The following is a 12,106-nucleotide window of genomic DNA, read 5'->3' as shown; positions in this document are numbered from 1 at the left end:
TAGAAAATTAAACCAAATTTTCCATTTCCCAACATTTTGTGTCATTTTCTGGCTGGTAGTAGCGCTATATTGATGATTCTGGGCGAGTTCCCATTAGATGACCATACATGTTTTCAGAAAAAATATTATTCCATATGAACGAGACCATCACAAACACAAAGCTAAAATGATTTTGGGCGCCACTTTTGTGATTTTGTTATTTTGCAAATAACTAAAATGTAATCAAAAACATATACGAACATTAGAGTAGACTTTTAAAACAAAGTGACAATAGTTTATGGATGGGCTTTAAAAGCAATTTTGAAATGTTGAAATAATTTTTAGCGGTTATAGTGGGAGCTTCAATTAGACTATTCAGGGATGAACTCTTATCACCGAGTGCTGTTCACGTTTAATACATTACGGTAAAACCAATCTTCGAGAATCTACGAAGCAGTCAGAATTATCACTGGCATTTTTGCGAGAGGGTTAGGTGTAGTATGGGTATAGTGGCAGCCCGATATTTCAGCCCCACTTAAACTATTCAGCCCGTTGTGATACCACAGTGGCGAACTTCTCTCTTATCACTGAGTGCTGCCCGATTCTATGTTAAGCTCAATGACAAGGGACCTCCTTTTTATAGCTGAGTCCGAACGACGTTCCACAGTGAAACCAATTAGAGAAACTTTGAAACACTCTGAAATGTCACCAGCATTACTGAGGTGGGATAATCCACCGCTGAAAAACTTGTTGGTGTTTGGTCGAAACTGGGTTTGAACTCACGACCCTGTGTATGCAAAGCGGGTGTGCTTACCACTGCACTACGGTGGCTCTCGAGAGGGTTAATCACCACTTTAAAAATTTTGATATTTGGTCCAAATTCGAATTCAACACTTGACCCATTATTGTTGGTTTTAAGAGTGCTTAAATTTAAAGTATTTCTGATTCGCCCTAATATATGTATTTGTATTGTAGTGTACTACTACTGACTTTTTTCATAACTCTAACATTCTTTACTTACGCCCGGAAATCTTTTTCGAGCACCTCAAAGTAATCCCCTCGGCCATAATGCATATTTCAATTTCCGGAATGGCCTTAAATTACAGAGTGGCTGATATGTTTTGCAACCAACTTAATTTTAAAACCTCTCGTCTGACAGCTGACACATTTATTCCATTGACAGTTCATTTCATTGCTTACAAGCTTATAAAGCCAAAAAGATAGAAATAAAGTTTTTCGTGATGCAAATCAACACACAAACAAATATTTTTTCATCAATCACGACATTAATTGATCCAATTAATTTTTGACTGAGATGTCTTCAATCACAGAAATGATAGTATCAATCACCAAGTCAATTAAAAAGCTTATTGAAAATTAAAAAAATAAATGATACAACTTGTGAGCTAAACATATCGAGAGAGCGGGTATGTTCATGGACTTAAGCCTTTGAATTTACAAAAAGTGCAAAAGCTCATCTATGCACAGAAAAAGTTAAAACTGGAAATAGCCAAGGAATTGCTTCGCCCCGAAAGTAGCCATTTATTAGTTTGGTTTCTTCCGATGAAAAGCCATTCCAAATAGATCAGTTTTTGAACACAATGATCGGATTTACTTGCCAAAGAGGTAAGCTAGTGTTGCTCGTTTTTCGTGGATGGTGACGACATTTTGACCTGGGCACTTGGATATTTGGTGGGGAATTTTCATATATTAGGGGATTTTCTCGAAATTGGTTCAGTATAATAAAACTGGTGTACAACAATAATTATTTTATGCATTAATAAAAAAAGGGAAGCGAATCGTCAAAAGTATAAAAAGACAACTTTGCTCCTCTTTATTCCACTTCATACAATATGGTGCCTTGGATTGGAAACGAACAAAGGATTTTATTTTGGGGCCCCAAGCTCTGTTTTAGTCCGCTAAGAAATTTTTCTACAATTGTGAAATCACTTCGGGCCTAGGTTAGGTTAGGTGGCAGCCCGATGTATCAGACTCACTTAGACTATTCAGTCCAATGTGATACCACATTGGTGAACTTCTCTCTTATCACTGAGTGCTGCCCGATTCTATGTTAAGCTCAGTGACAAGGGATCTCCTTTTTATAACCGAGTCCGAACGGCGTTCCACATTGCAGTGAAACCAGAAGCTTTGTAACCCTCAGAAATGTCACCAGCATTACTGAGGTGGGATGATCCACCGCTGAAAAGCTTTTGGTGTTCAGTCGAAGGAATCGAATCCACGACCTTGTGTATGCAAGACGGGCATGTATGCAATGTTGCATCTTTTAATTTAATTATAGATGTGTACAATATATCCCATAAATATACAAATGATGAAGATTGATAATCGCCACCCAATTTTATTACTTCAATATTTAGAAGTAAAATTTCGTTCATAAATAAATGGTTACCGAACTCCCATTTTCATTTCTAGAACGTTTGAAAAGCAGCCCTCAAGCTGGTACCAGACCTCAAATAAATACCGAATATTATAGGGAAAATAACCTTAAGACAGCACTGGGCAGACGAACACTTCTGTCGCAGACCATGCAATAGAACTCAGCACGCGCCAACCCAGAATGGCTTAAAAGTAACCACCAAAATCTATGAAACTCAATCCGTCTGCAATCCTAGGACATTTAGAAAAGTAGCATTGCGCCCATAGAAAAACTCATGAACGGCGTGGTAATTTCAAAACGATCCATTCATGAATGTGAATCAACACACATGTGTAGTCAAACTGAGAGCATACGGGGTTCAATCTCTCGACGTTAAAATGACACCATGTGCACGAGAGTTTCTGATTGGAACGATTTATTTATTTCGTTTTAGAAGTTTTCAGTTTATTACAACAATGACGACAATTATGTTTAACAACTCGTCTTATTATTAAGCTAACAACAAGATGTTATTAAAGTAGTTGCACATTTATAAAGATAAGACGCAGTAGAAAAAACAAATAAATTTCCGCAGTAGTGATCTGAAGTAATTTGAGAGTATCGTAGCATTAGCAAAAAATTTTAATTAAATTGGTAATAACATAAGAGTTAGGATAATGTTACTTCAAATGTTGTTAGAAAAAGAGACAATTAGATTGTTATGAAATTAAGGGTTGGGATAGTGTAATATATATATATATATATATATATATATATATATATATATATATATATATATATATATATATATATATATATATATATATATATATATATATATATATATATATATATATATATATATATATATATATATATATATATATATATATATATATATATATATATATATATATATATAAGATGTAGTTATTATGGTATAAAAATCCTCTACACCATGCGTTGTCCAAATAACAACCAGGGTTCATGATATGAAAACGTAATGGCTACGAATTTATAAACAATATTAGAAACAGATTTCCGCTACCGTGACTCGAACCTGTAATTTCTGTCCCATACGCGTTAACAGTCGCCTTAGCACATTGCACCGCCGGCGGAGTTGCCATAACAACGCTTAACGACTTTTTTAAGACTTTTCATGGCCACAGGAAAACGAATGTCGTTCATGAAATCGTGAACATTCCATTTTGATTTTTTGTGAACGTTTTCGTTTCATTGTGCGACCGTCCGTTCACTAAAAAACTTCCATATCTTCAATTATTCCATGGTGGTGCTTGGCCAAAATACCGTAGAACCACTTTCATGCATGTGATGGCTAATTCGTGCCAAAGGTAGCCAATTTGAAAATATCTAAACTAAAACATCTATCTAAACTTTTATATATTGTGTTATTTCCACGCGAAATTTAAATTAAATAAAATCTTATTCGCTTTTGTCCACAATGTTATGTGCATTTGACATTCCCTTTCACATTAATATAGCAAGGCCTCCTCTATTGCAAAAATTTGCTAAAATCAAATTGCTAGATTTTTGGCAAAAATTATATAACTCAAATATTTCTATAATATAATGGTAATTGGCAGCGAGATGTATACATAATTTTCACACATAGATTAAAATTAAAAATCACGCATTTCGATAGTGCCATTCAACAAAATGCTACTGATAGGGATTTAATTGAATTTTTCGAAACGTGTCATCGATTTGAGTAAATTTCATAATAATCTTCTTTTCAGGCAATTGCTGGTGAAATTGGCATGGACACTATTTTGGATAATATTGCAAATTCTTTATTCAATGGCCTACTACCAAATGATTGGCGTAAATTGGCACCGGCCACATGCAAACAATTGGGCAGTTGGATGGAGCATTTACAGGTAACCGTAACGAAAGCGAAGCACTTTTGTCCCCAACACATCTACGCAGTGATGATCAACTATTCCAATTTATTAAATGAATAAATTCCAAAGGACATATCATCGCACATCCCTACAGGCATGCATCCTCATTCACACACACTCACACACACGCATTGATTTGATTTCATCATTCGCATATCACAATCATAAGGACAATAAACTTCTTCTGGCATAACAAATGATTGAGGCAATTGTCTTTCGATACCTTCCAACATTTATCATTTTTCTTGAGCTGCTGTTGTGTGGCCACATGGTCTTCAATCAGTTGGAATATTGGCGTGAATATCTGAACAAGTCATGATATCCTCTAGTGTAGACATAATAAGGGAATTCCGATCAGGGAAATTTAATGTTTAGTTGGCTCTTACATAAGGGATAGTTTAGAAAATATTAATATCCAATATATTTTATTTGTTCTTAAAGGAAAAAATATTTAACGTTTCGTTTGTGATGAATGAAACATATTTCTTTGTTTAACTATTGAGTTTGGGCCATCCAAATAGCTAATCTTTCTCCAACAATGCTCATCTTTCTGAGCTTCTATAGAAATTACACTGAAGCCCTCAAAATTTGATTTTTTGTCCTAAATAGATTAGTTATTTGCCATAAGGCAGGTTCGAACATGGACAATATCGATGAAATTCCTCGTTCATTGAATCAACATCCATGGCAACTGATTTGTTGGTGTCCCTGGGGAACAAGGATTAGGGAAATTGTCACATCGGGGAGAAAAGTAATGGTAACCTTTTTTCATGGATTAACAATCAAAATCGTATTATCGTTATTTGATCTTTTGGGACTTCTGTTTATTTACAACAGTCCCCATTTTTGCCACAGCTTTCTTTGCTAGCTAAATTCTCATCGGATACAGATATTAGATATCTGAGGATATCTGCTAGAAAAATTCCTAATGAATATATTAGCATATTGATAGCATATCCTGTGCAATTTAAATTTCGATCATAAAAATGGGTATACTGCTTTATTTATACATTTTCATTTTATTGAGTACCTACACAACAAGATTAAAATCTTATAATTACAGTGCAGGATTATAAATGTTAAAACTCCGATACTAGTTTACTTTTCCAAAAATTTACCACTTTAATTTTATTAATCTTCTCTATTGGAATCCCTAATTGCGAATACAGTGGAAGCATGGTAAAGATGAATGTCGATATTGCATTGATAGTTGTAACAAACAACATCAATTTCTCTTTTCTCTTTCAATCATAAATCAATCATTACCACCAACTTCATCACTCCCACAAATAATTCCATTGATATACCAAACGAAAGTCATTCAGCCAAACAACCATCATCTACCAAATCGATATCCACATTGATACAGTACTGCCACTCATCGCTTTGTTACCTTCCTTCCGTTCACATTGTATCCTTGAATATACTCTGGGAATAATCTGCTCCTGTTTACGGGGGAAGTATTTCTTTTGGTTTTTGTCCTTAAATCATCATTATTCTTAATCATTGAAATTCCCTTCTTTTCTTCTATCTTTTAATTCTTCCTACTTCATCTTCACCCACATGATCCTTATTTGGCTTATGCTCTGGACTTGTTTGGGTGTGCCATGTATGTTTGTGCTTTTCTGTTTGCTGGCCCCAAACAGCGACGTGCCACCCAATTCAAATATTGGTCAATGTCTGGTGAGCCTTTGGTTATGTGGCTTTCAGGTTTGCACATTCCGCAAAGTTATCTAACAGCTTTGGTTCAGGTGAGTTTAAACAATGTCCAAAATTTGGTTACGGTCTCGATTTTTAAATCACACGTGTGGTTATTAATGTCTCTGGCAGATGGCTTGTCGCAAAAACAGTTGGCCTTTGGATAGATCCCAGATGTATACGTGCGTCACCAGTTATATTGATCCAGATGATATTGAAGAAAGACCAGAAACGGTAAGTAGACACAATTGATGGAGAGGCAATAGAGACCTTAGATTTTCGATAAGGTGGTCTAAAGATGAGAGATTTTTAAGAATGTTGACATGAAAACTGTAACGCAAATGCTAATAAAATCAACCTAGAGATACAAAAGTCAAACACCACTTTAAAAAAAGTCGAAATTTTTATATTCGAGTTTTGATATTAAGTATTATTATCAAATTGATATTATTATTATCAGATCCACTTTGGCCGATATCGATTAATCGATTTCAAAGAAAAAAGCGGCACAGGTTCGAATCCGGTATCGGGAAATTGTTTTTTATACCCTGCGCCACACTGTGGAACAGGGTATTATAAGTTGGTGCATATGTTTGTAACACCCAGAAGGAGACGAGATAGACACATGGTGTCTTTGGCAATAATGCTCAGGGTGGGTCCCTGAGTCGATATAACCATGTCCGTCTGTCCGCGAACACATTTTTGTGATCAAAGTCTAGGTCGCAATTTAAGTCCAATCGCCTTCAAATTTGGCACATGTGCCTAATTTGTGTCAGAATAGAACCCTATTGATTTTGGAAGAAATCGGTTCAGATTTAGATAGAGCTCCCATATATATCTTTCGCCCGATATGCACTAATATGGACCCAGCAGCCAGAGTTTTATACCGATTTGATTGAAATTTTGTACAAACAAACACTTAGTCGTATAGTCAAGTGTGCAAAATTTGACTGAAATCGGTTCAGATTTAGATATAGCTCCCATATATATCTTTCGCCCGATATGGACTAATATGTTCCTAAAAGCAAGAGTTTTGGCCCAATTTGGTTAAAATTTTTCACAGGGAGTAGATTTAGCATTGTAGCTACACCCTCAAAAAAAATCGCTTCTTTAACATATGTTCCAAACATATTTTGCAGGAAGCACATATATTATTGCATACTGCCGAAACATTAATATGTTTGTTTTATGTGAACATATTATGTGTTTGGAAGCATTTTGAGCCAAAAATATTATATGCTTGGAAGAATTTTTCCCAAACACGATTGTGCTCATTCCCTAACATACTCGTAATTTTCACTTCCACGAAATTTTATAGTTATTGGCACCTTTTTCTGTAATACAAATAATGTTGAAGAAATTATTCACTTTTATAAATTTTTAAAATTTTACCTTTCGCCTGCACGGAGAATCGAACCGAGGACCATACAGTTTATAAGCCAACACACTATCCACTGGGCTACGTAGCTGTTATAGTCACCAGTAGATAATTATCGTTTTAAGCTACATTTATATAGCATAGTTTGCAGCGCCCACGAGCCCATGCAAACATAACATTATTTAACAGAAACATACATTTGTTTGCCACGTGGAGCAGTGGTTAGCATGTCTGCCTTGCATGCAAAGGGTCGTGGGTTCAACCCCTGCTCCGACCGAACATTTTTTTTGTTTTTTTTTGTTTTTTTTTTTTTTTTAATTTACACATTTATATTTATACTATATTAATTTTTTTTAAATGAAACTTCGAAATGTGCGTTATTAAAGATTTATAGTCAGTAACAGTGCTTGATATAAACGAAATTGACTGATTTTTGGATAAAATATTATTTTTTATTGCAAAAATAACAATCTTGTAATAAAAAACTGTTTTTGTACAAAACTTTAAAATTTGGAAGGACTTCAAAAACTAACAAAAGAAGAACGTGGAGTCGAGTATAAACATACATACATAATTTTATAATATAAACATAAATTTATTTGGGAGTGAACAGTTTTTTACTAGCATTTAACACCATCGCTCTAAAATTCCTTTTATTTTTCTTTAATAATTCATTTTAAAGAAAATAAACTTTTTAAATTGTTTTAGCTGTAAAACTCGAACTTAATGCCCGCTTTTATATTTGATGGTGTCCGTCAACTCCTCGTGGACTACTTTTTAATAAAGAGGAACTAAAGTTTGTTTTTTTACATTTTAGTGTGTAATTTTTCACTATTTCCTCCTTATTTCATTTTACTGTCCCAACTCTAAAAAGAGTATAGTGCCCTTTCGTTATTTTTATGAAGACCCCTGATTTCTTTTAACGAACCAAGAAAAAAATTGTGCCCATAATGCCAAAATGATAAACCCAACGCACGTCCACACATACATAAAATGCTGCTCTCAAGGCGAAAACATATGCTGTTTGTTTTTCAAATGTCTATTCTCTTGGTTCCTAATGTCTATTCTCTTTATTCAAATTAAATAATATTTAGACTTAAACATATCAAATTTTTGGCCTTATCATAAAACAGTTTACCGAAACAACATACAAGCGGTTTCACAGAAATTGTTCTCTTTTGACTCTTTTGCTGTGTTATATTGATATCTTTCGTCAACTCTCCCGGTTTCCATCTCTATTTCTCTCTATACTCTCTCTGTCGCTTTGAATAAAATATCACAACATATGTATGTTTAGTCGAAATTTGTAAATTTATATATGTTTGTATTCACACATATGATTTTTATGAAACATTCATGCCACAAACATAATATATTCTAACATATTAACATAGATGTCCCAAACATTTAGTGTTAGTTTAGGAACATTACATGTTTGCACTTAAATATATTGTGTTTAAAAATTGTGCCCGAAACACATTTTGTTTATATCGGAACATATGAAAAACATATTTTTCTAACAGTGTATGCGTGCCAAATTTTATTGAAATCGGTTCAGATTTAGATATAGCTCCCATATATATCTTTCGCCCGATATGGACTAATATGGTCCTAGAAGCCAGAGTTTTGGCCCAATTTGGTTGAAATTTTGCACAGGGAGTAGATTTAGTATTGTAGCTATGCGAGCTCAATTTGGTTGAAATCGGTTCAGATTTAGATATAGCTCCCATATATATGTTTTTCTGATTTCGACAAAATTGGTCAAAATACCAACATTTTCCCTTTAAAAATCGCCTCTGCTTAGTCGAAAACTTGTAAAAAGGGCTGTAATTTTCCTTACCATCAAATACATATATATCGAGCGATAATCATAAAAAAAAAACTTTTTCGAAGTTTCCTTAAAATTGCTTCAGATTTAAACGTTTCCCATATTTTTTACTAACATAGTGTGCCACCCTAGTGCATAAGCCGACATAAATTTTGAGTCTATAGATTTTGTAGAAGTCTATCAAATTCTGTCCAGATCGAGTGATATTTAAAATTATGCATTTGGGAAAAACCTTTATATATAGCACCCAACACATTTGACGGATGTGATATGGTATCGAAATTTTAGATCTACAAAGTGGTGCGGGGTATAATATAGTCGGCCCCGCCCGACTTTAGACTTTCCTTACTTGTTTTTTTTTTTTTGATTTTTGGAAAAAATTATTATTTTCTTTTTAGATATTTACTTAAAAAATAATTTGTATTTTAAATACTGCAAAGTAGCATACTTATGAAAACTATGAATACATCTAAAATCATTTCCGTTTTCGTGACTGGTTGTCTGCTGCATTCGTGGTAACAGTCGCCTTGGCCCATTGCTCCAACGACGGCGTTGCCATAATTAATTCTAACGATTGTTTCAAGAGTTTTAATGGCTTGATAAATTCGAACTTGGTTTATAAAATTGTCCACGGACGAAACCTTAAACATTCCGTTTTGATTTTTCATGAGCGCTTCTGTTTCATATCGTTACGGTCTTTTACTAGGCAGACACACGGTGTATGTGATTTTTACTAGACAGACATACGGTGTATGTGAATGTGCAAATTATCCGGTTCAACCGCAGCTCACCAATATCGAAAAGTCTGGAAAAGTCGACATGACTTTTCCAGATTTTCGGAAGATGCAATTTTTTGACAATAGCTCTCGAATGAGAAGAGCATCTAAACCCTTTTTTGATATCACTGCGCTATATACACATTTTTTATGGAAAAGTCAATAAGTTTATAAAAATGTACAAATTTATGTACAAATTAATATTTTTTTTTTTTTTTGTACAACACTTTTCTACTGAGTAGCACAAAATAATGTTTGCATGAATTAATCCTATCTTAGATTTTAAAAGTTCATTATATTGCACGGAATTGTACATTTTTATACCCTCCATCATAGGATGGGGGTATATTAACTTTGTCATTCCGTTTGTAACACATCGAAATATTGCTCTAAGACCCCATAAAGTATATATATTCTGGGTCGTGGTGAAATTCTGAGTCGATCTAAGCATGTCCGTCCGTCCGTCTGTTGAAATCACGCTAACTTCCGAACGAAACAAGCTATCGACTTGAAACTCGGAACAAGTAGTTGTTATCGATGTATGTCGGATGGTATTGAAAATGGGCCATATCGGTCCACTTTTACGTATAGCCCCCATATAAAGGGAACCTCAGATTTGGCTTGTGGAGCCTCTAGCAGAAGTATATTTCATCCGATCCGGCTGAAATTTGGTACATGGTGTTAGTATATGGTCTCTAACAACCATGCAAAAATTGGTCCACATCGGTCCATAATTATATATAGCCCCCATATAAACCGATCTCCAGATTTGGCTTGCGGAGCCTCAAAGAGAAGCAAATTTCATCCGATCCGGCTGAAATTTGGTACATGATGTTGGTATATGGTCTCTAACAACCATGCAAAAATTGGTCCATATCGGTCCTTAATTATATATAGCCCCCATATAAACCGATCCCCAGATTTGGCTTGTGGAGCCTCTAAGAGAAGCATATTTCATCCGATCCGGCTGAAATTTGGTACATGGTGTTGGTATATGGTTTCTAACAACCATGCAAAAATTGGTCCACATCGGTCCATAATTATATATAGCACCCATATAAACCGATCCCCAGATTTGGCTTGCGGAGCCTCAAAGAGAAGCAAATTTCATCCGATCCGGCTGAAATTTGGTACATGGTGTTGGTATATGGTCTCTAACAACCGTGCAAAAATTGGTCCACATCGGTCCATAATTATATATATTATATATATAAAATCTGGAGAACGTTTTATATGGGGGCTATAAAACGTTCTCCAGATTTGACCTCCGGAGCCTCTTGGAGGAGCAAAATTCATACGATCCGGTTCAAATTAGGAACGTGGTGTTAGTATATGGTCGCTAACAACCATACCAAAAGTGGTCAAATCACACAAAAATTGGTCCATATCTGTTCATAATCATGGTTGCCACTAGAGCCAAAAATAATCTACCAAAATTTTATTTCTATAGAAAATTTTGTCAAAATTTTATTTCTAGAGAAAATTTTGTTAAAATTTTATTCGGTTCATAATAAAATTTTCATCATTGTCAAAATTTTATTTCTATAGAACATTTTGTCAAAATTTTATTTCTATAGAAAATTTTGTTCAAATTTTATTCGGTTCATAATCATGGTTGCCACTAAAGCCAAAAATAATCTACCAAGATTTTATTTCTATAGAAAATATTGTGAAAGGTTTATTTCTATAGAAAATTTTGTTAAAATTTTATTTCTGTAGAAATTTTTGTCAAAATTTTCTTTCTATAGAAAATTTTGTCCAAATTTTTATTTCTATAGAAAATTTTGTGAAAATTTTATTTCTATAGAAAATTTTGTTAAAATTTTATTTTTGTAGAAAATTTTGTCAAAATTTTACGTCTACTTTGTCAAACTGAATTATATACGTATTGGATCGATCTTTTTTGATTTAATATATACCACGTATGGACTTACATACAATTTAGAAGAAGGGGTTTAGGAGGTTTTAAGATACCTTGCCATCGGCAAGCGTTACCGCAACTTAAGTAATTCGATTGTGGATGGCAGTGTTTAGAAGAAGTTTCTACGCAATCCATGATGGAGGGTACATAAGCTTCGGCCTGGCCGAACTTACGGTCGTATATACTTGTTTTTAATAAAATGAGCGTTTAAAATTCATGTTCACTAA

General features: G+C 34.2%; 1 protein-coding gene across 1 annotated transcript in view; it reads left to right on the top strand.

Annotated features, from left to right (window-relative positions):
* Nucleotides 1-12,106, top strand: part of Dhc98D (Dynein heavy chain at 89D) — a 252,715-nt gene that overhangs the window by 239,839 nt on the left and 770 nt on the right. Inside the window, exons 56-58 of the mRNA XM_075295234.1 lie at nucleotides 4,114-4,254; nucleotides 5,925-6,029; nucleotides 6,109-6,210. Of these exons, the coding sequence (XP_075151349.1) occupies nucleotides 4,114-4,254; nucleotides 5,925-6,029; nucleotides 6,109-6,210 (348 nt within the window). The remainder of the gene's footprint in view (nucleotides 1-4,113; nucleotides 4,255-5,924; nucleotides 6,030-6,108; nucleotides 6,211-12,106) is intronic.

Source organism: Haematobia irritans, chromosome 1 (assembly GCF_050003625.1).
Source record: "Haematobia irritans isolate KBUSLIRL chromosome 1, ASM5000362v1, whole genome shotgun sequence".
In the NCBI taxonomy this organism is placed as follows: Eukaryota; Metazoa; Arthropoda; class Insecta; order Diptera; family Muscidae; genus Haematobia; species Haematobia irritans.
This window is presented reverse-complemented; position numbering and strand designations above follow the sequence as displayed.